At 42.1% G+C, this 23,439-nt stretch overlaps 2 protein-coding genes, 1 long non-coding RNA gene and 1 other non-coding gene across 6 annotated transcripts; 1 reads left to right on the top strand and 3 right to left on the bottom strand.

Annotated features, from left to right (window-relative positions):
- Positions 1-1,337: 1,337 nt before the first annotated feature.
- Positions 1,338-3,077, bottom strand: LOC131506553 (uncharacterized). Its single transcript, XR_009259023.1, has 2 exons — positions 2,981-3,077; positions 1,338-2,718 (listed from the first exon to the last, which is right to left on the bottom strand). It is a non-coding gene; the product is annotated as an uncharacterized LOC131506553 (long non-coding RNA).
- Positions 3,078-3,463: 386 nt separating this feature from the next.
- On the bottom strand, positions 3,464-3,567 carry LOC131508267 (small nucleolar RNA U13). Its single transcript, XR_009259965.1, has one exon. It is a non-coding gene; the product is annotated as a small nucleolar RNA U13 (small nucleolar RNA).
- Positions 3,568-3,821: 254 nt separating this feature from the next.
- Positions 3,822-14,637, top strand: TTI2 (TELO2 interacting protein 2). 3 transcript variants are annotated; one of them, XM_058720246.1, is made up of 8 exons: positions 3,822-4,936; positions 6,056-6,242; positions 6,806-6,898; positions 9,528-9,715; positions 9,793-9,936; positions 11,595-11,757; positions 12,651-12,833; positions 14,449-14,637. In XM_058720246.1, exons 1-7 carry the CDS (start codon positions 4,290-4,292, stop codon positions 12,753-12,755), a joined length of 1,527 nt encoding a protein of 508 aa, XP_058576229.1. In that variant the 5' UTR covers positions 3,822-4,289; the 3' UTR covers positions 12,756-12,833; positions 14,449-14,637. The 3 variants fall into 3 exon arrangements, with proteins under 3 accessions (XP_058576229.1, XP_058576231.1, XP_058576230.1); XM_058720248.1 differs by lacking the exon at positions 6,806-6,898; XM_058720247.1 differs by lacking the exon at positions 14,449-14,637 and having other exon boundaries at positions 12,409-12,785.
- MAK16 (MAK16 homolog) lies at positions 12,859-23,439 on the bottom strand. Its single transcript, XM_058720251.1, has 10 exons — positions 23,312-23,439; positions 20,553-20,602; positions 20,351-20,460; positions 20,180-20,244; positions 19,837-19,988; positions 18,559-18,613; positions 15,239-15,313; positions 14,426-14,530; positions 13,642-13,707; positions 12,859-13,476 (listed from the first exon to the last, which is right to left on the bottom strand). Exons 1-10 carry the CDS (start codon positions 23,324-23,326, stop codon positions 13,282-13,284), a joined length of 888 nt encoding a protein of 295 aa, XP_058576234.1. The 5' UTR covers positions 23,327-23,439; the 3' UTR covers positions 12,859-13,281.

The following is a 23,439-nucleotide window of genomic DNA, read 5'->3' as shown; positions in this document are numbered from 1 at the left end:
GGAGACACAGAATCTGAAACAGGCTCCAGGCTCCGAGCTGTCAGCACAGAGCCCGACGCGGGGCTCGAACCCACGGACCGTGAGATCATGACCTGAGCCGAAGTCGGCCACTTAACCGACAGAGCCACCCAGGCGCCCCGTGAATCTCTAATTCTAACCTTTCTGTTGCATTTATTATCTTTTCAAACTATTTGGGTACCCTGAAATAACAGCAGAATAGAGACTTGATTTTTTCCTCTTATTTACCAGTTTTCCAAATAAAGAGTTAGTTCCTTAGGTGATACAAGGGTAAGCAATGAGGGATTTAAAAAAATATTACTACATATTCATGGATTTCTATAGATATGTTAAGATCAAATCAGTCATTATTCTTTCTTGAGCCCAAACGATTCCATCTTTAGCCAAAGGGTGCCCCTTTCTATTTGCTCTTGGGTTCTTTTGACAAAACCTCAGTAGTATTTGATAGCTACCTTGCTTTCTGGCCTAACAAAATGTCACAGGCTCATCTTACACAATCCCTGCCCTGGTTCTGAAATCAGTCATTTCCGAAAGGGGTCTCTGTTCCTCTTCAGTGGGCAATGGCATTTAGATGACCCATTTGGACACTAGGGCTGCTCATAGCCAAGAGATTGCCATTGCTTCTTGGCCTTCTCAGTGGACACAGCCTGCATACATGCATTTTGTAGAAAGAGAAAAATTAATCATGAATTCATACTACCATTGCCAATTTAAATTTTCCATTTTACAACTTATCCCTAACATCATTGATTTTGATACCTGTATCTTTTCATCTCTCACTGAAGACCTTGATTTCCAACAATATCAATTCAATTATTTACTATTTTATTTATACATATATATATATAATACAAATACACGCAATAGCATGTAAATAACAAGACTAGTATTATTACTAACAAATAGTGTTATTAAATGCAGCTTGATTTCTTGGCCATTTTTTTTATCCTTAAGATGTGTCACACTAAGATTATGTAGTCAAAATAATGAGTTTTAAAGTCAGTTTCTTATTTTTCCATGCAGTTATGTCAGTAACTCCTGATATACTTTGATTAATGGCTTTTTTTGTCCTTTTGCAAAATGCTTTGCTATTTTCTTTTAAAAATGTAGCGGGGCGCCTGGGTGGCTTGGTCGGTTGAGTGTCCGACTTCCGCTCAGGTCATGATCTCACAAGTCCGTGAGTTCGAGCCCCGTGTCGGGCTCTGTGCTGACAGTTCAGAGCCTGGAGCCTGTTTCAGATTCTGTGTCTCCCTCTCTCTGTGACCCTCCCCCGTTCATGCTCTGTCTCTCTCTGTCTCAAAAATAAATAAAAAAAAACGTTTAAAAATGTAGCATGTAAATCATTTACATGATTCCAAAGTCAAACTATAAAACACAATATATGAAAATAAGTCTAGCCCTTATTTCCATCTCTTACATCCTGTTCTTCTTATATGCAACCATTTTTATTAGTTTGTGATTTATACTCCCATTGCTTCTTCTTTAAAATGTAAGCAAAGCACACATCTTTCTTCGAAGGAAGGCAGTGTATACAGGGTCCCAGTCTTGCTTTTTTCACTTAATGTATCCTGGAGTCTGGTGGCCTTCCACAGAGATGGTCTTCATTCTTTTGTAAAGCTTCACAGAACTGCATTCTGTAGATATACCGTGGTTTATTCAGCCAGTCTTCTGTGGATAGACACGTGAGCTCAACAAACGTTTACTGCATGGCTAAATTGTGCCAGGCCCTGGGGATAAAGACGTGGTCTCTGGCCTCAGGAAACTCAGAGTGAAGAGGGGGAGGTCTCTGCAATACAGGTAACTTTGCTCACAAGGGAGGGAGATCTTGGATCCACTTAGCACAAGCAGTGGGTAGAACAGGGAAAAGAGGCTGACACACAGGAGGGACACAGTAACAGTCTATTGACTGGCATCTTGCTCCCACACGGGCCTTAATATGGGAGAATCCCCTTGGGATGAACTAGTTTTTGTCAATGTTTGAAATTACTTAGAAAATCATGAGAGCCACCGATTGGTCGGAGAAGGCAAGGCCAAATGAAAGACGCAAAGAGGAAGGTTCCTAACCACAAAATTCCCTCAAAAGAGGAAACGTAAATTAATACATAAGCTGTGGTTTAACAATTAAAAGCTACTGCCTGTAGAGAATGTAACACTCCCCAGAGCTTGCCCTAAGCTGTTGACACACACATATATAACTACTTTATTTTTCATAACAATCCTAACAAGTAGGGACTATCATTTCTCACATTTTACCGTTAAAGAAATTAAGGCACAGAGAGGTTACTGGACTTTTTCTCCAAGGTCACACAGCGAGCGAACAAGGAAAGGAGCAAGGAAGACATCGCAGATAGGACACCCGCAAGTAGTGCCCTCTCCCAGGTGGGACCAAAGTCCTCTAAGTCTCTCCGGATCCGAACCACTCCCTGGGGAGGAGAACCTCCCTCCCTGCAAACATACACCCCACGATCGGAAAACCCCACAGGGTTGTCTCTGGATTCTCTGGGGTGGGGGTGAGGGAGCAGGAATCCCAAAGGCAGGCGGCGACCTTCTGGGTGCGTGGCGGAGGCGCGGGGCTGCTAGCCGAGGCTCCCCCTCCGAGAAGCAGCCAAGCCTGCTCTCCGACCCCTTCCGGTGTGCGACGCCCATTTCTTCGCGCTGCCGCTCCCGCCTTGGCACCAATCAAGTCTGCTTCCCGGGCTCCTACGATGCGGGGGAAACTACAGGAAGTCACGAACAAACTCCCGGGGACAGCCAGGCAACGTTAACCGCCGCTGGGGAGCCCAGGTCACTTGGGCACAATTCTACCCTCTGGGAACCCGCAGCTAGGGGACAAGCAGTGCCGACGCAACATGACACGGCGAGACAGGACACGTTCTCACCCTGGGCCGTGGTTGCCCAACCCGCCCCGCCTGTCTAAGCCGAACCAATGACCGCTAGGTGGTTGTGGGCCCCCTGCTCGAACCTGCAGATTGTCGAGGCCCGCTGGCTCGCTCCCGGCGCCGCCTGCCGCCCAGACCCAGTACTGCGCGCGGCCACACCGCAGCACAGAGCGCTCACACTCGAGAGGCGCCGCCTGCCGTCCAGAGCCCAGTACTGCGCGTGGCCACACCGCAGCGCAGGGGGCTCACACTCGAGAGCCGGCCCCCGGCGCGACCGGGCCGGCCGAACCACCCATCTTGCTGGAAGGCCCCCCGCGTCGGGGTGGGGGTGGTCAGACTTCAGAAGTGCATCCTCGCCGGACACTGGCAACTGACTCCCCGCAACCCACGGGTAGCCATTTAAAAACGCCGGCTCCCGGCTACTAACACCTCGTATGGAACTAAAAAGCTAGGGCTCGAATCCAACTAGAAAATCAGCGTGACAACCTGCAACCAGAATACCGACGCGTATAAAGGACACTAACTTTTTGCACCACTCGAAGAGTAAAAGGATCCTCCCAAGTTCACGTCAGACGGGTAATGTGCCAGCGTCGTAACAAGGTTTAAGGGTGGCACATGTCACACAACGGCGTGAACACCCAATCATCACGCTTATGAACTACAAAAGGATCGGGCCGTGCCTCCTGTTAAGGAGTCCCGAGGATGTCCCACTGACTTTTCAGAAAGGGTGACATACATAGTACTTATACACTCAGTCTCAACCGTAAAATCCTGTACACTTTTAAGACATTATCGATGTTCTTCTTTTGTCCCTACCTTACTAAATGAAAACAGAAACAAAACTAGCAAGAGGATCTATCTATGCAAATTTTTCGCCCAAACGCCACCTTTTCTGGAACCCGATTCTCTGTTGCTTTACGACAGTAGGTCGTGAAATGACGAAGTGTTGCCTCAATATCAGCGGAAGCTAGCTTTGTGCTTTGCGGCAGCGAGGATAGCTAGGTCCGGATCCTGATGGGCACAGGGCGTGCGGAAAGGTCTGGAGGTGCCCGTGGGGGTGTTCTGCTCATACCTTAGGGGGTTATTTCTTAAACTCTTGGGGTTTTGTTTTTGTTTTTAATCATCCGTTGGGAGTCTGAGATTCTCTTACTCCCAGAGAGGCTCCTTTCCCTTTCCTGCACCTTTTCCTCTGCAGACTTTACTTTTATTATGCTGGTTAGACTCTTGGTCCTCCGTCCCCCGGACGTCTTGCCGTTTTATTTGGCTTTAGTTGTTTTCTTCGGGAGAATTCCAGCATCCGAGTGATCTTTCTCTAGCAGATTCCCCCCCCCCCCCTTGCCTCCATCTTGGTTCTCTGGGGGAGACCAGCTCATCACTGCCGCAGTCCGAGAAATGGAGCATGACCGCTCTCGGGAATCCCCATCGCGGGAAGGCACTTCCTTGCCGGGAGAGTGGCCTTCCTCGGCCCTCGGACAGTCCTTCTCCCAGATTTTGCACCGCCTTACCAGCCAGGAGTCCCGACGGGGCAAGGCCAAAAGTGCAGCAGTTCAGGACCTCAGTGCTCTCATAGAAGCCACAGAACGCGATCAGTTTTTTGAGGGGAGTGGCACATCGCTCCACGGAATGCCCGAAATGCTGGGGCAGGTGGCAAAAGCCCTGGAGAAGTATGCAGCCCCACCCAAGGAACAGGAAGGTAGAGGTCTTGGTTACTCTGAAGTGGCCGAGAAAGCGGCAGCAGTTGGCTTAGTATTTCTTAAACTCTTGGGGAAATTTGAGGCGGCCAAGAATTCCTTGGTTTGCCCTAAGTGGAAGACAGGCCTACGTGACTTGGCAGGACCCATCTATATTTTTGCGGTCACACACAGCTTGGAGCAACCATGGACCAGCCCAAGATCCCATGACGTTGCTGGAGGGGTGCTCGCCTTACTCCTTCAAGTTACTGAGTGTGGTTCTGTGGCAGGATTTCTGCACGGAGAAAATGAAGATGAGAAAGGGAGATTTATTTTAATAATGGAGCTTCTTAAACCCGATTTGAATAAGTGAGTATTCTTGTTGAGAGAGCTACTTACTTGAGCTTCAGCCTAACGTTTTAGAATGTTAGATAGAGCTCAAAGAAACTTGAGTTTCTTCATCAATAAGATAAAGGTGTTGTAATAGATTTCTTAAGGCCCAGAAAGGTTGTGATTTGCTATAAATGACATTAGACATTGGCAAATTCTACATTAGAGCCCCGGTCTTCAGACTCCCCATTTTCTAGTGCTCTTTGCCATCCTCCTGACAACTGCCCTTGACATTGGAAGTTCTGTCCAAATTATTTATACTGAACTTTCTTCAGTTAGGTGAGAATGGGATTTGGAGAGGATTTAAACTTAAGTGGTTTGAATTTAAACTCGGGGATCTTGAAACTCATCAACAGTTATTAGATAAGGATGGTTATTAGATATGGAAGCAGTGTTTGGGATGAAAAACACCCTATAGATTGCTGTTAGCTAAAGTATTTTCTGTCAGTTCTACCTGCTATTTTGTTAGTATTTGTGACACCAGAGTGATGAGAGAAAAAATGTGCACATAACTCTCACTTAACCAGGAACTTGGAGTTCAAAGGCTTGGTTTGGAGGTCGTCTGGTACTTCTTTTTATTGCTTCTGAGTAGAACCAGGTCAGAGGGCTTCTCTGAACCTGTTTCATTTTTTTGTAATATAAAGATAATATTATCTATTACAGAGTTATTTTGAAGGTTAGTTGAGTAAAGTGTGTAAACCCACTATAAGTTGTAAATTGCTGTTCAAATATTGACTCATTTACTCCCTTACAATAATTACAGTGATGCTTGAAGACGTTTCCTTTACTTCTCTCCCCTGTCAGCACGTCTCCTCTGTAACCACCCACAGATTCTTTACAAGCTGTTGGTTTTAAATGGATCCTTCTCATTGGATTAGCTTTAGACCCAGAGCCCTGGGTGATTATTAAATGTATTTAGTGTAAGTTATTTTGATTTAGTATGCATAACATCAAGAGATATCTTATGGGGGATGTATTTTTTTTCAAGGGCAAGATAATGCTTTATTTAGCTTGAAGAGTTTAATTTTTTTTTTTTTTTTTTTTTTGCTAGCTAACACTGTATCACTTTACTTCCTGTGGTTTCACATTTCCATATAGAGAATCCTGGAAGAATAACCCTGCCACAAAACATGTTTTCTCATGGACTCTGCAGCAGGTCTCTCGACCCTGGCTGAACCAACATCTGGAGAGGATACTTCCCCCATCGCTGCTCATCTCGGATGATTATCAAACAGAGAACAAAATACTGGGTGTCCACTGCCTCCATCACATCGTGCTTAATGTGGTGAGCGACCTCTGCACTTTGTCATCTGTGTGGATGGGACAGACTGAGTCATGATATCACTATTCTTGCCTTTTCATATTTCCTATTAACTTTCCATTAATGCCATTACGTGAAAAAAATCACTGATTTATATTTTTTCTTTATATTTTCCTTCTGCCAGCCTAGTAGATTGTGTCTCGTAGGTAATATGTGGAAGACACCTGGGCCATGATCACGCGTGTCAAAATGAATAACCAGACCTTGAATAATTAACAGTTGACTTTCAAGGAGCAAAAGAATCGGAAACTGAAAGGGATTACACACACCCAAATGCGCAAGCTGTTACTCAAGGAAACTTTTTTTTTTTTCCCTCTTAACTATGTGTTGTGGAGCTTTTAAAAAAAGTATACACAGAAGTAGAGGGTGCTGTTCTGGGCCCAGCACCCTTCTGCTGCACCACTTTGCCGAGAGTGCTATTATGAATCCTTTGGTGTAATAGACCCTACGTACCCATAATTCAAGTTCGAAAATCATCCATGGTTTGGCACCGTTGGGAAGCTTTTAACTGGGTAATTTGCTTGCAGCCAGCTGCTGATTTGCTCCAGTATAACAGAGCCCAGGTCCTCTACCACGCCCTTTTCAACCACCTGTACACACCGGAGTACCGCCTCATCCAGGTAACCGTACGATTTGTTTATTGGCTGTGAGTCTCAGTTCTCAAATTCGAGTAGAAGGTGGCAGTGTGCGAATAAGAATAGTTGAGCCCTTTTCCTCTCTTGGAAAATGAGGATGATAACTAAGTCAGGGCCAACTTGAAAATAAAGAGGTAGCAAATGACTCGTGAAAATGTCTCGATACTGAGCAGGCATCCACATTGCTGAGTCTCCACAGAAAAGCCAGTGTTTTATCTTCATCTGGGTGAATTACACATTATTTGAGGGTGGCTTTATGTGTGAAAAGTTCTGTTTTACTAATCTTAAGTGTTCTTCTCTGCTCCTCTCTATGAACTCACAGTTGAAACTCCTTGTAGGTTAGATGTTCCAGTGCCATTCTTTCATCCAATACACATTAAATACCTACTGTGTGCTAGTAACCACTGTCCGTTCCAAGAATGAATGAATCAAATCAATGAATCTTAAAGCCCTTCTGGCTTTAAGAAACCCTTTGAGGGGCGCCTGGGGGGCTCAGTCGGTTGAGCGACCGACTTCAGCTCAGGTCGTGATCTCGCGGTCTGTGAGTTCGAGCCCCGCGTCAGGCTCTGTGCTGACAGCTCAGAGCCTGGAGCCTGCTTCGGATTCTGTGTCTCCCTCTCTTTCTGCCCCACCCCCACTCACGCTCTGCCTCTCCCTCTGTCAAAAATAAATAAACATTAAAAAAAAAATTAAAAAGAAACCCTTTGGAAAGACATGTAAATAAATGAGTATTTTTTACATATCTACGGTGCAGAGTGATAAATCTATTAGAAGACATTTGTATAAAGGGCAGCACATGTCCAGCAAAAGGCAGTTAACCAGGTTTGGTGGTGTTGGGATGGTTTTAGGATTTGGGAAGGAGGTGATATTTGACGGATGAATAGAACTTTCTTAGGATGGGAGAACATTCTGAAGACAGAGAAAACAAGTTATATAAAATCAGAGGTGGAAATAACCTTTTTTGTGCCTGCCCTCCCTTCCCTTGTCCCCCTGCCACCTTTCATTTTAAATATTAATTTAGGTATTAAATTGAGGATCCAGGTACTAAGAGCCAAAAAGTTTAGGGCTCTTTAGATGGTGGTTTAAAAACAAAACAAGGGGCGCCTGGGTGGCGCAGTCGGTTAAGCGTCCGACTTCAGCCAGGTCACGATCTCGCGGTCCGTGAGTTCGAGCCCCGCGTCAGGCTCTGGGCTGATGGCTCGGAGCCTGGAGCCTGTTTCCGATTCTGTGTCTCCCTCTCTCTCTGCCCCTCCCCCGTTCATGCTATGTCTCTCTCTGTCCCAAAAATAAATAAAAAACGTTGAAAAAAAAAAAAAATTTAAAAAAAAAAAAAATAAAAACAAAACAAAACTCATAGAAAAACCAAAAATCTCAGGAGAGATAGGAGGGAGTGCCTTGACACTGAAACTTCAGATAGGGTAGGTCAAACTGGACACAGATGAGGACCATCTTAGATTCTGTTCAGGAGTGGTTTTACTGTAAGTATGTATAACTACTGCTTAAACTTATTTAATGGCAGGGGCGCCTGGGTGGCTCAGTCGGTTAAGCAGCCGACTTCAGCTCAGGTCACGATCTCGCGGTCTGTGAGTTCGAGCCCCGTGTCGGGCTCTGTGCTGACAGCTCAGAGTCTGGAGCCTGTTTCAGATTCTGTGTCTCCCTTTCTCTCTGCCCCTCCCCTGTTCATGCTCTGTCTCTCTCTGTCTCAAAAATAAATAAACGTTAAAAAAAAAAAAATTAAAAAAAATAAACTTATTTAATGGCAATGGACTTAGACTCCTAAAATTTGGGTTAAAGTCTGGGGCGCCTGGGTGGCTCAGTCAGTTGAGCGTCCAGCTCTTGATTTCGGCTCAAGTCATGATCTCACAGTTCGGGATTCTCTCTTGCTCTCTCTCTAACCCTCCCCTCCTCAGGCTCTCTCAAAATAAATAAGTAAACATGAAAAAAAAATTAGTTTGGGTTAGTCCCAGGTGTGCTCATGAAGTCCCATTTCATAGCTTAGCAAAGAACAGTCTTGAGTAGATGTTAACTTGTTTGGAGATAATGTAAAACAAATTTGAAAATATAAAGTAAGGGGTGCGTGGGTGGCTCAGTTGGTTAAGTGTCCAACTTGGCTCAGCTCGTGATCTTAGTTCATGAGTTCAAGCCCCACATCGGGCTCTGTGCCAACAGCTCAGAGCCTGCAGCCTGCTTCAGATTCTGTCTCTTTCCCTCTGCGCCTCCCCTGCTTATACTCTCTCAAAAATAAACACTAAAAAAAAAAAAAAAAAGAATATAAAGTAACATACACTTGGGGTGCCTGGGTGGCTCAGTCAGTTAAGCATTTGACTTTTGATTTTGGCTCAGGTCATGACTTCACGATTTGGGAGTTCCAAGCCCATGTTGGGCTCTGTACTGATAGCACAGAGCCTGCTTGGGATTCTGCCCCTCTCTCTCTGCCCTCCCCCACTCATGCGCTCTCTCAAAAAAAACATTAAAAATAATATACACTTCCTGTGTTTTTACTAGTATCTTTCAGAATTCTATAACGTGGACCCCACGGACAGATTAATAAGGGTGCTAGACGAGTCAGTGAATGCAAATGAACGAACGCTTCTTTTCTGTTACTTCCTCCTAGGCTGTGCTCTCGTGTCTGCTGGACTTATTCCCCGTCCTGGAGAAAGGCCTGCACTGGAAGGGAGGTGGGGCTCGACCCACCACACACTGTGACGAGGTGCTGCAGTTGATCCTGACCCACATGGAGCCAGAGCACCGCCTTCTCTTACGCAGGACCTATGCAAGAAACCTGCCAGCGTTTGTGAAGAGGCGAGTGCCCAGCCGCTGGTCTGGCCGCACCCCTCAAGTTCATCCCTGTGGTGCCACATCTTCTCTTCCCTTTTCAGGTTGGGGATCCTAACTGTCCGGCACTTGAAGAGGCTGGAGCGAGTTGTTATCGGCTACCTGGAGGTTTATGATGGGCCAGAGGAGGAGGCTAGACTGAAGACACTGGAAACCTTAAAACTTCTCATGCAGTACACTTGGCCCAGGTAAAACAGCCAAGCAGTTAGGTGGGCCAAGAGGGACAAAACTCAGCCAGTTTTCACTTCAGAACTTGCCCAGGTATACTTTCAGTACAAAGTATTAAGGACAGGCCTGTTTTTACATTGCTATTGAATTTTGAACTGAAGTTGCATTGAAAAGATAAAATACACCCATTGTTAACTTCAGGTGTATATCCCTCAATTTATAATGCATATTAGAATTTCAGAGTCCACTTAGAAGTGCTGTAATAGACATGCTTAACTTTGTTCACCCTAAGGTTTTTGAAATCTAATTGAGAACAGAGAACTTCATAGCTCATTACTGAACATGTGTGGAGCAGTGACCAGGAGAATACTGAGAATATCATTGCTTAGAAAGCATTCCAACTCTGGCTTGAGGTGGTGTCAGGAACAATAAAGTGGAAGGGAAACATGTTAAGTCAGCAAAATACTTTCTTGCGTCAACAAAGTTTAATTCAGCTGGAGTCCGGTGCTCTAACATCTGTATCTGTTCTGAACCACAGTACTCTCATTTCCTTAGAATGTACCCCATCTTTTCCCTTAGTTACATCTGGAACTGGACTGCCTTGGTTTACTTACAGTCTTTCTCCTCCACTGAACTGTAAGACCACTTTGGTATATTGAGTATATGAAAGTTTAACCAGTACCTGGTTCTTAAATACACAAATATTTGAAGAATGAATGGACTAATATAGACTGAATAGATGGATGAAAGAAATTGAATCCAGTTAACATTGGCAGGCCTTTAAAGAGCAGAGACTAAGCTTCCAAGTCAGGATTGGCAAGCCCAAGTAGGAAGGTGAGAAAATCAGTGCCCTGTATGGCACGAGGGGGGGCTGGGGAGTAGGAAACAGCAGGTTTTATGTTGACAACAGGTGGAGGACTGAGCAGCAAATAGTATAGGAAACCGCTAAATACTTACTAGATCAAGGGATGTAAACTTTTATTCTCCCAGTCACATTTCTGTCCAGAGATATGGTTTACTGTGCATATTTTTGCACTACAAGCTCCATTATTTTTCAGCTTCCATTAAGGCTTTTAAGGTTTTTTTGTTTTGTTTTTTTTATGTAAGAAAAACTACATACAATTTGCCATTTAAAATGGATTCAGTGGCATTAAGTACCTTCACGATTTTGTACGACCATCACCACTGTCCTTTTCCAGAATTTCTTTTCATCAAAATAAAAACTTTCAAAAATGCTAAGAAGTTGAAGTTAAATGGGCTGGGCTTAACTGAGGGTAAAAGCTAGGATCTGGAATTAAACAGAAAATTCTAATTGTCAATTAGGTCCCAGAAGCCAAGCATATTTCACTTCATTTTAAATTTCCAGGCCTATGACTGTATAAAAGTTAAAGGACTGTGGGCCATCTGCTGTTCTCTGGCCCAAAGTAAAAGCCCCTGGTAAGGGGAGATCCCACTTCTCACTTTCCAGGTGGGGCGATTTCCTTACAGTAGAACCAAGCTTCTGGCTTGGCAGGCCAGAGTATGTGTATTGGAGCTATGCTGCAGAAAAAAGGGCTCAAAATGAGTTCAGAAATCTGGCGTCTCGTCTCTAGTTCTGCTTCTAGCTCCCTGGTCTTCTAAGTCATTTAGAAGACCTGATTTTAGAGTATGAATGTAACTTTTTTCTTCCTGATTCCAGAGTTTCCTGTAGACGTGTGGTCTTATTGAAGGCTCTCTTGAAACTGATCTGTGATGTAGCAAGGGATCCAAACCTTACACCTGAGCCTGTTAAGAGCGCCTTGTTAGAAGAGGCCACAGATTGCCTGATTCTCCTGGACCACTGTTGTCAAGGACAAGTGAAGGTAAGAGTCTGCAACCTGGTCCTTAGGAAGCTTCTATGATTGATTATAATTTACTGTTCACATGCCTGACCAAGTCTGTAAGTGAACACGCACGGTTCAGGTTTTCACCTGGGAGCCCTCTAACCTTCAATAAAGGCGGATTAACTTATTCAACTTTTAAAGCTATTCAGAGGTATTTAGGCCAAAAGGCAAGAGGCTCAGATGTCTCTGGGGTGAGGATAGAAAATGGGCAAAAGACTAAGCGTTCTTAAAATTTAAGTTCTGTTATATCTGATTTTTTTTTTAAGGATGAAATAATGAGCTATAAGCCACTAAGAGGTAATAATATAGAGTAATTCAGATCCCAGAAATGTTTCCAGTTTTTCCAGGGCACCTGTATTTTTATTTATCCTTATTCTTATTTTTCCACATGGGAATTCTTTAGTTTCACATGTCACAAAAGTTGACTTGTCATAGCCAAAGCATATAATGGCTGTGTGTATATTTATATATATTTATAAACTATTGCCTCATTTCTTATCCCACTTAGAAATCTTCAGGTTATAAAGCAGCATGAAAAAAATTCATATCCTAACAATATTTATAGAGTATTGTTTGTTGTGTTATCAGTTTATTCAAATTACTTCGTATTGGCTCTTTAATCTCTGGCAGTTTTCAAGTCCTGGATCCAATCTAATTTGCATTGGCTGGGATCAGTCTGCTGGTTCCTGAGCCAGCAGGACATCTGCCTACATGCCAACACAGCTTTTAAAGTTACACCTGTTCCATGAACTGTTCCCTAGTCTCATCCATTCTTTCTTTCTTTGAATATGGTACCGAGAAACAAGAACCGAGGTAAAAGGAACAGAAGTATCAATTAAAAAAGAAAAAGCCTGTTTGGTTTCATATTTCAGGGTCTCCTGGTCAAAATTCTCCAAAGCTGTGAAGACAGCAAGGTGGTGAACTGTATCAGAAAAGTCCAGCAGGTTTCTGAAGGCACGCCCTACGATGGAACTTAAGATTTGTCTTACTTTCCTAAAACAGGAAGACTTTTCTTCTTGTTCCAACTGTATAAATGGAATCATTTAAGAAAAAAGGTATTTTTACACTCAACAGTGTAACTTAGTTCTTTTTCCTTCTTTTATTCCCACAGAAGTAGGGAAAGGAGAACAAGAAAAAACTGAAATCTGAACATTTCTAAATAAAGTTGAGGGGGGGTGGGGGAGAAGGATACCAAGGAAAACAGGTGGGTAGCATTTAAAATTTAGAAATATTTACACCCACAGATTCATCTGTTAAGCTTCTTGGGCTCAAGCTGTTACTTCAAAACATATGCCAACACTATAAAAATACTCTGTTCACAACTTAAGGCTTTCTCCACTCCCAGATTTCCTTGCCCCACAGAAGCAGCATAAATATTAAAGACACAAATATTGTGTGAAATACTGTATGAAAGAGCAAAACCTGGAGGTATATACATGGTTAAGGTAAAAGAAAGGAGGATACTGAAAATGTTCAGTCCTGTTGCAGATGTCCAAAGGGAAGTCATGTGGTTTTGGCCTTGGCCACAGGCTCTGTCTCCTGCTCATACTCTATCTCTACGTAGGCTCGTTTCCTCCGCAAAGGTCCTTTCAAGGGTGTTTTGCCTTTATGTGTGGCATCAAGGGCCTTTTCTTCTTCCTCACTGGAGGATTTATCATCCTGATCTTCATCACTACTGGCATCCAGCTTATCCATATCCTGATATGGAGAGAGGAAAAAAAGAGAGAAAATGCTAGATGCATCTCCCAAACTCCTTTCATCGTCCTCTCAATTTAGAGCTGGCAATTTATCTGCCTCTGTGTGTGTTCAGAAACGTTCTGTTCTCTGAAGGTCAAAGGTCAATTTTTTGCCCATAAATCTCACCTCAAAATCACTTATGTCACTCTCATCCACCTCATCATCTTCCACAAACTCTCTCTTTCCCACATCCTAAAACAAAACATAACTGTTAAGTTGAAAATACAGAATGAAAATTCAGCTCACACATCTAATTCTATTCTTTGATAAGTGCAACAGTAACAAACAGAATCATAGTCTACTTACTTAGTCCCAACCAAAATCTAATTATTTCCAAGTTTAATACTTCTGAATTAAAACATTTTAGGGATATCAATTCTCATGCCTAATACAAATCATTAGATCATTTTAATTTGCTAAAAAAAAAAAAAAAAGTACATTAGAAAGGCTTTACAAACACTTAAATCTATTAATTTCAAATATCAAAAAAGGGTCACTACTAGGAAAAGTACACCTATGTGCCTGTATGAGCGTACCATGTGATTAGCAATTACTTGCTATATCTGGCCTTTTTCTAAAAGACTATCACTCAAGTACCTCCCCTATATTAATAGTGAAATTAAATCCTGTATAAATTTCAGGTTCCTGAATGGTATATTCTGTCAGCTGATGAGGATTCTTCATTTGTCCCCTTGCAGGAAAAATCTCAGAATGCCAATAAGTAAGATTAAAATCCAACGTGTTAATAGTTTGTTGACTGAACTAAAATTAATCTCATGATAGAAAAAAAAGGACCAAATAATTATTTTTGGGTAGGGGAGTGAAAATGCTGTTCTGTCACTCAAGTACATATAAAGAGATCTAGGTCTACAGGTGCTGTAGGAAGCACAAACGAACAAACAAGGCTTACTTCTTCATCATCTTTTTCCTCAGCATCTGAAGAGTCACTCTCTGCCTCCTGCTGTTCCAGGGCCTTGTCGAAGGCATGAATGGGGAAGTTGTAGATGTCGCCATACTGAAGAACATAAATACAGACTGGCTTTAACATCTGGATTTTACACTTGAAGTCCACTGTCCGATGACATACTGTTTTCTCCTCAGTGAATAAATAAGAATACTTAATGTGATGGATAATAATTTTTCTATATTAATTTCAAGCCTAGAGCCAACAGTGTCTTTACAAGCCTGTTTCTGACATTTAAGTAATCAGTGGTTAATACCAAACACTATAAACTTAGTAGTTTATAAAATCAGTGGGTTGGAACAAATGTAAATTTGCTGATAGGAAATAATACGGGAAAAATAAGTTCTATCCGTTTTGTCTCATAAATGACACTAATTTTTAAGAAGATTTAACTCCTTTTAAAGAACCTTAGACTAGGGTAATATGCAGGAGGATCAGAACTGCATGCCTTTTCTTATCTAGAGCTCTGAAACCGTTGCGTCAGGAACAGGAGTTCACAGTATGGTGCAAAGGGAAAGGTCTCTTTGCTGGATGGAACATCAAGGGTAACCAGGGCACCTTTCGTGTTCATGTTCACGAACTAAGACGGGGAAGCCAAGGCCTGTATATTCCAGGAAGGCCTGTTCTATTCCAGGAACAAAATCAAGGTGAAGATCTTTCTAGCATCTTTGAAAGTAAAACACACTTCCCACTATTTCCTAGCATGATGTTACTGTCTAAAAAGTGAAATTTATATTCCAAACTTCCTAGCTTTCTCACCGTATCTTGTTTCAGTCGCTCCAGCAATTCCTTTTCAATGGCATTGTCCAGCTGAGCAGCTATTAATGCCTTTTCCTGTAACAGAAAAATTTGAGTAAACCCATTTACTTCCTTAGTACTCATATTTCAGCCTGTATAAGTAAAAAACAAAAAAAAAAAAGAAAAAATTTTATTTCAAAAAAAAAATCACTTTTTTCCCCTCTTGCATTAAAAAAAAATCACATACCACAATCAAGTGGGATTTATTCCCAGGATGCAAGAGTGGTTCCACATTCACAAAATAATCAACATGATACATAGGTATCATTAGGAGAAACGATAAAAACCATATTATTTCAATAGATGCAGAAAAAGCATTTGACAAAGTACAGCAACCATTCGTGATAAAAACCCTCTGCAAACTAGGTCTAGAGGGAACATCTCTCAACATGATAAAGGCCCACAGCCAACAGCATCAATGAGGAAAAACAGCTTTTCCCGTAAGGTCAGGAACAAGGCAAGGATGTCCACTCTCACCACTTTTATTCAATATAGTACTAGAAGTCCTAGCCACAGCAATCAGACAACAGAAAGAAATAAAAGTCAACCAAATTGGTAAGGAAGAAGTAAAATTCTCATTATATGCAAATGACATGACACTGTATATAGAAAACCCTGAAGGCTCCACCAAAAAACTACTAGAACTGATCAATGAATTCGGTAAAGTCATAGGATACAAAATCAATGTACAGAAATCTGTTGCATTCCTATACACTAACAATGAAGTGGCAGAAAGTAAAATTAAGAAAACAATCTCATTTACAATTACATCAAAAATGATAAAATATCTAGGAATAAACTTAACCAAAGAGATGAAAGACCTGTATTCTGAAAACTATAAAACACTGATAAAAGAAATTCAAGATGATGGAAAGACTCATGGGGCTGGAAGAGCAAATCTTGTTAAAATGTCCATACACCAAAGCAATCTACACATTTAATGCAATTTCTATCAAAATACCAATAGCATTTTTCACAGAACTAGAACAAATAGTAAAACCACAGAAGACCCTGAACAGGCAAAGCAATGTTGAACAAGAAAAAACTGAAGGTATCACAATTCCAGATTTCAAGTTATATTACCAAGCAGTAGCAATTAAAACAGTATGGTACTGGCATAAAAATAGACACATAAGGGGCGCCTGGGTGGCTCAGTCGGTTAAGCGTCCGACTTCGACTCAGGTCACGATCTCGCGGTCCGTGAGTTCGAGCCCTGCATCGGGCTTTGGGCTGATGGCTCAGAGCCTGGAGCCTGCTTCAGATTCTGTGTCTCCCTCTCTCTCTGCCCCTCCCCTGTTCATGCTCTGTCTCTCTCTGTCTCAAAAATAAATAAACGTTAAAAAAAAATTAAAAAAAAAATAGACACATAAATCAATGGAATAAAACAGAAAACACAGAAAAAAGTTTATAATTATATCATCAATTAATCTTTGACAAAGGAGAATTAAAATATTCAACAGGAAAAAGTCTCTTCAACAACACTGTTGGGAAAACCGGAGAGCCACAGGCAAAAGAATGAAATTGGACCCCTTCCTTTCACCATACACACAAAAATAAACTCAAAATGGATTAAAGACCTAAATATGAGACCCAAATCATAAAAATCCTTGAAGAGAGAACAGGTGGTAATCTCTGACATTGGCCATAGCAACATTTTTCTAGATATGTCTCCTGAGGCAAGGCAAATACATGCAAAAATAAATTATTGAGGTTATATTAAAATATTTCTGTACAGCGAAGGAAACAATCAACAAAACTAAAATGCAACCTACTCAATGGCAGAAAATATCTGCAAATGACATATCTGATAAAGGGTTAGTATGTAAAGAACTGATACTACTCAATACCCAAAAACAATCCAATTTAAAAATGGGTAGGGGCACCTGGATGACTCAGTTGGTTCCGTGTCCGACTTCAGCTCAGGCCATGATCTCATGGTTTGTGGGTTTGAGCCCAGCATTGGGCTCTGCATTGGCAGTGCGGAGCCTCCTCGGGATTCTCTCTCTCTCCCTCTGCCCCTCCCCCCAACTTGCATGCAAGCACACACACACACACACACTCTCTCTCTCTCTCTCTCTCAAAATAAACTTTAAAAAAAAATAAAAATGGGCAGAAGACATGAAGAGACATTTCATCAAAGATACCAGATGGCCAAAAGACACGTGAAAAGATGCTCAACATCACTCATCAGGGAAATGCAAATCAAAACCACAATGAGGTATCACCTCACACCTGTCAGAATGGCTAAAATCAAAAACACAAGAAACATCAAGTGTTGGTGAGGATGTGGAGAAAAAGAAACCCTTTTGCACCGTCGGTGGGAATGCAAACTGGTGTAGCTGTTGTAGGAAACAGTATGGGAGAGCCCTCAAAAAGTTAAAAACGAACTACACTACAATGCAGGCAATGCACTACTGGGTATTTACCCCAAAAAACGAAAACACTAATTCAAAGGGTTACACACACCCTTCTGTTTATGCCAGCATTATTTACAATAGCCAAAATATGGGAGCAGCCCAAGTGTACATCGATTGATGAATGGATAAAGAGAAAGTGGTATTTAAGAAACAAAACAAACAAGGGAAAAAAAAAGACAAACAGATCCTTAACTATACAAAACTGATGGTTACCAGAGGGGAGGTGGGTTGGGGGGAATGGGGGAAAGAGGGAATGGGAATTAGAGAGTACATTTACCATGGAAAAAAAAAGAAGAAAGAATGCTCAAACCCTGCTTTGAGTAGTATGCAATGTATAAGATTAACAACATACCAAAATTCTGATTTCTCTCTCTTTTAATGTTTGCTTTTGAGAGAGAGAGACAGAATGTGAGCAGGGGAGGGGCAGAGAGGGAGACACAGAATCTGAAGTGGGCTCCAGGCTCCAAGCTGTCAGCACAGAGCCTGATGCAGGGCTCGAACTCACAGACCTCAAGATTATGACCAAAGCCAAAGTTGGACACTTACCTGACTGAGCCACCCAGGTGTCCCCCAAAATTCTGATTTCTAAAATACTTAACTTCAAGAATCTCAGACAAGGTACTTCTCTGTTCTCCATTAAATATATCTCCAAGAACCCTTATATTAACCTGCCCTGAAAATCATCTTAAAATACGAATATCCAATATCTTATGCAACTAATACTGTTCTCTATTAGCGAACCATTACCCAAGGCCCAAACAGTTCACAGGAAATGGTGACTGAATCTTTCTCATGATCCCTACACCTATAGAGTCCTACCCTCAATGAGATACAGAAGCTATGAATACAAGAAGGGTAAGTTACCTCTCTTCTTTTTTCCCTCCGCTCCACCTTCTTACTCAAGGGAACAAGCTTCCTCCTATGGAAAATAAAACACATTGTCAGAAAACCCAAGGGCATGTTTTGTGTGTTCCTTTAAAAAAATGAGAAAATAGGAATGGAGTTGGTTTGGTAGGGCTCAGCTCAATATAGCTAACATTATATACCTGTAATTCCCTAAGTAGTTAATACTACAAGTCACACATTTTTACACATATTTTTATGCTTATTTTACTTTTTGTTTTCTTTGAGCATTCTGAGACTTCTGAGGGCACTCACCATGCTTCATGATTAATGCTTCAGTTAACTAAAATAAAGAATTTTCTGTAGGGATGCTTGGGTGGCTCAGTCGGGTAAGTGTCTCACTTTGACTCGGGTCACAATCTCCCGTGAGTTCAAGCCCCGCATGGGGCTCACTACTGTCAGTGCAGGGCCTGCTTCGGGTCTTCTGTCCCCCGCCCCTCTCTCTGCTCCCCCCCCCCGACCCCCAACTCTCACATGCTCTCTCTCAAAAACAAACATAAAAAAAAAAATTGTCTGTAGAAGACCGCCACCTTTAGCTTTCTCTGCAGGTCACAACAAAAAAGTATTAGGACCTAGCACTCCTTAGTAAGATATCCAATTAATTCCATGGATTTCACATCACTTTTTAAAATTAATTTTCGGTGAACCCGGAGTAAAGTTCTGACATTCTTATTTATCCCCATTTTTTAGGTCATTGTTAAATCCCTAATTTTACGATTGTGTCAAGGAGTTATATAATTTCCTGAAGCTGATTTTCAGACAGGGAGGAGATCATCAATTTCTACTATATTGTTTTTTATTTTTGTTTATTTTAAGTTTATTTTTATTTATTTTGAGAGAGAGAGCTCAAGCGAACACGTATGTGCAAGCAGGGGAAAGACAGAGAGAGAGGGAGAAAGAGAGAATCCCAAGCAGACTCTGCCCTGTCAGCATGCAGCCCGACATGGGGCTTGATCTCACAAACCGAGAGATCATGACCAGAGCGGAAATCAAGATTCGGACGCTTAACCAACTGAACTACCCAGGTGCCCCCCCAACCCCCACACTGTTTTTTAAACAGATCAAAGGGCACAACTTTAATCAGAGGTAAAGTTTCTTCGTAGCATATCATACAAGGTTACCTGAAACTGAATTTAGTAAGAACCATTACTAGACATTTCAGAGTCTCTCCATAAAATGATCCAAGGAAAGACAGACTTAAAAAAATACACATAATAGATGAATGATCTAAATACTTACTGTCGCTTTAATGTAAGTTTTCTAATTCGAATTAGGTACTGGGTGATCTTGGTGAATCTCTGCTTACACTTGTGTCGAATGAAACGGGGCCAGTAAATTAGATTTTCATCTATTTGCTCCAGTGCTCTCTCATAGTTTTTATGAAGCCGGACCTATAAACAGAAAAAGAAAGCTTGAAGAGTGAGGGTAAATGATTAGGTGGGCCTTCACTGCTATGATACCCAGGGGCCTAATGAGGTTGGCTTCAAAAGTTTAACGTAGCTATGGTCAAGGAAGAGAGAAAAGCATGTGGCAGTTTTGTTATTGATCAAGGGTCACTGTCATTTTATGTCCTAAGTCTTACCCGTTCCCAGAGCCGCCTAGGAAAAGCTGCTCGTTCTATAACCTTCATATACAAGTAGCACTGTCCTGCAAGGTAAAGTAAATACCGTTAATATTACTTACAGAGAGACCAAAGAATATCCTTTTAAAAGCTGTTGGCTAGTTCTCATGGAAGTTCAAACTAAGCAGTTACCTTTCTCTTCTTTGATAGTGGCATACTGACTGTTTGCCAGGGGACAAGATGACCGATTACACAGTCCAGTCAGGCTGTATTCATTTCTGCAAAAACTCTGAGTCTTGGTTCTAGAATGAGAGGGAAAGAGCAAAAATTGTAAGAGGGGTTAACAAGAGGACAGCTGAAGGAATCTTTGCCCAAGTTGCAAATCTAGACTCACCTTATTTTGAAGGAACAAAATTGCTTGTTTCCGAGTGTGTCCCAGATAACCTGCAAGACAAGGTAAGAACACATTTCAATTGCTCTGACCCAACAGGTGGGAGTATTAACCCAGGAAAACACAGTGCCCTGGTTTACTTAGGAGGTCTCAAAGGAGTCTTTGAGGAATGAGAGGAGGAAGACATGCTTTGTAAAACAGTTTGATCTGTGGGGGCACCAGGGTGGTTCAGTTGGTTAAGCACTGGACTCTGGATTCCACCTGCTTAGGTCATGTGCTCACGGTTTGTGAGTTCAAGCCTCGCGACAGGCTGTGGTGACGTCACAGAGCCTGCTTGGGATTCTCTCTCACTGTCACCCTCCTCTACTCCTCCTCTTTCTCTCAAAATAAATAAATATTTTAAAAATGTCTGATTTGTTTTCTTTTGTAGGGATTCTTGTAGGGAAAAAAAATACAAATTATCAGTAACCACAACCCCTTCACCCACAGATAAAACTTCATTAGAATTTTGTAAATATTTTCAAATTTTTTCTATATACGCATTCCAGCAACAGTATGCTTATATGTATATTTTTAACAAAAGTGAGATACTAATTTTGTGACTTTCTTAATATGTTCATTACCCATTGTAAAAGGCTGCACAGAACTAGATTGTTGGATATATGTACCATAATTTCATCTCATCTGGGCAAAGAAAATCATCTACTACTATCCTCTATTAACTAATGTGTTCTTTATTCATTCAGCATTGATGGTATACTTAATTTATGTAAGGCACTGACAATCCTAAAACCTGACACACAGGAGGCACTCAAGTATTTGTTGAAGGAAGTAAGGTAGTGTCCTAAAACAGTTTTACCTCTCTACTTAGGGAGAAAGAAATGTAAACAAAGCATCACAAAGCACTAGTCTAAGTGCCACAAAAGAAGTTTGTAAGAGCCTTTAAGTGGGCTGCCCTGAGGAACTGGGAAAGGCTTTAAAGCAGCTACAGTAGTTAAAGCCTATACATAAAGAAATGTAAACAAACAACATTTTTGGAATTTTATAGGATGTGTGTTTGGCAGGCGATGATAGGAAACAGGTAGGAGGAAATGAAACTGGGAAAGTAGGAGTTCATTCTGGCTTGTGGCTTTATTTATTATTATTTCTTTTAATGTTTATTTATTTATTTTTGAAGGAGAGAGAGACAGAGTGTGAATGGGGGAGGGGCAGAGGGAGAGGGAGACACAGAATCCGAAGAAGGCTCCAGGCTCTGAGCTGTGAGCATAAAGCCTGACAAGGGGCTGGAACTCACAAACTGTGAGATCATGACCTGAGCTGAAGTTGGACGCTTAACCACCCAGACGCCCCAGGCTTGTGGCTTTAAATGTCATCTGTAAGTGGATGACTCCCAAGTTGTCATCTCCTGGTCAGACTTCTCACCTGAGCTACAGACTTGTATATACATTTTACTGCCTACTTGACATCTCCACTTAGAAGCCTGGAAGGCCTCATACACATTCACATGTCCACACCCCTTAAAAGAATACTGTGTTCCTTCCCCATCTCCACAAATAAAACCACCAATGAACTATTCGAAATCCTTTGATTTCTCCCTTTTCCTCATCACTGAATCCATCACATAGTCTTTTTGGTTATACTGATAATACAGATCTCAAATGCATCCACTTCTTTTCATCTCCACCATTACAACCAGGGTTGAAACTATTTTCATCATGCTCTAGTTTCCTTGCTCTTATGCTTTCTCTCCTTGAAAAGACTATCACAAAACTAGACAACTTTTCACAAAAGTCAGATGTCATTTCCCATTAAAAGCCCTAAAAGACACTACATGATCTTGTCCTGCAAACATACCTAACTTCATTATCTCTCTCTCTCTTCCCTGGATTCCTATAGCACAGGTCACATCAATATTCTTTAATACAGTCCTTCTCTCTTATATCCAGACCTTTGTATTGTACTGTTCCTACTGCCCAGATATTTTGCTTTTCCCTCAGCCCCTCAGTGACGGTTCATTCTCATCTTTTAGATCTCAGCTCAAATGTCTTTTATTCAGAGAAACCTTCCCACAACAGCTTTGTCTGAAGTGGTCTCTCCTAATTACTCTCTCCTTCATCAACTTTGGTCTTCTTTTCACAGTATTATTACACAGTACAATGGTTTTAAATATGTTCACTTGTTTACCATCTGTCTCCTCCACCAGAGTGCTCCAGAAAAGCAGAGGTCTTTTGTCTGGCTTATTAAAAACTAAATCTCCAGTAATTACCACACTGCCTGGCACACAGCGCTTCTGTATTTCCCAGGACTAATTAAATGAACCGAGGATGCTTCCAAAAATTATGGCGTGGGCAGACCATGAACAAATGTAAGGAAAATCCTAACACAGGAAAAAAAAGATTTTAAAGTAACGTGAACACGGAAGAATGGGATCTGGAAATCTGAGGTCTAAACTTGGCTATACCATCCCCAACCTCACCTCCACCCGCGCCTCCCACATCCAGAGACACCATGGGCAAAGTCCTTCATTGCTGGGCACCAGGGACTGAATAAGCCAACCCTGTGGACTGGCGCTGTTCTGGCCCCTTCACCCCGCTGAGGCAGCGCTGGAGATCCCGGGTAGACACGTGAGAGCCCCACGCTCGGAAACCGGGGTTCCGGCAGCCTCGGTTCCGCAGCGACACGAAGCTAATGGGCCATCTAAGTGTTGCTTCTGATCCCCCTAAAGCAGGAGAACCCAGGTGGCAGAGAAACAGGACACTCACATCATCTGACTGCATAGCGTCGGCAGCTCAGCGTGCAAACCCGACCAGATCTCGGGGGCAACCATGCTTCTTCCGGAGAATCACTTCCGGAAAGCCTAGTCTCACCTATCGCGAGAATTCTGATTTCC

The sequence above is a fragment of the Neofelis nebulosa genome, chromosome 3 (genome assembly GCF_028018385.1).
Source record: "Neofelis nebulosa isolate mNeoNeb1 chromosome 3, mNeoNeb1.pri, whole genome shotgun sequence".
NCBI classification, from domain to species: Eukaryota; Metazoa; Chordata; class Mammalia; order Carnivora; family Felidae; genus Neofelis; species Neofelis nebulosa.
Note: the sequence above shows the minus strand (reverse complement) of the source record. Positions and strands in the feature narration are given on the sequence as shown.

Excerpts from the sequence above, each read along its gene's own strand:
- TTI2 (XM_058720246.1), top strand. The coding sequence starts at position 4,290 with ATGGAGCATGACCGCTCTCGGGAATCCCCATCGCGGGAAGGCACTTCC. Across the intron at positions 4,937-6,055 it reads CTTAAACCCGATTTGAATAA|AGAATCCTGGAAGAATAACC; the intron begins GTGAGTATTCTT and ends ATTTCCATATAG. Across the intron at positions 11,758-12,650 it reads GTTGTCAAGGACAAGTGAAG|GGTCTCCTGGTCAAAATTCT; the intron begins GTAAGAGTCTGC and ends TTCATATTTCAG.
- MAK16 (XM_058720251.1), bottom strand. Across the intron at positions 20,461-20,552 it reads TTTTGTTCCTTCAAAATAAG|AACCAAGACTCAGAGTTTTT; the intron begins GTGAGTCTAGAT and ends CTCTCATTCTAG. Across the intron at positions 20,245-20,350 it reads CACTATCAAAGAAGAGAAAG|GACAGTGCTACTTGTATATG; the intron begins GTAACTGCTTAG and ends TTTACCTTGCAG.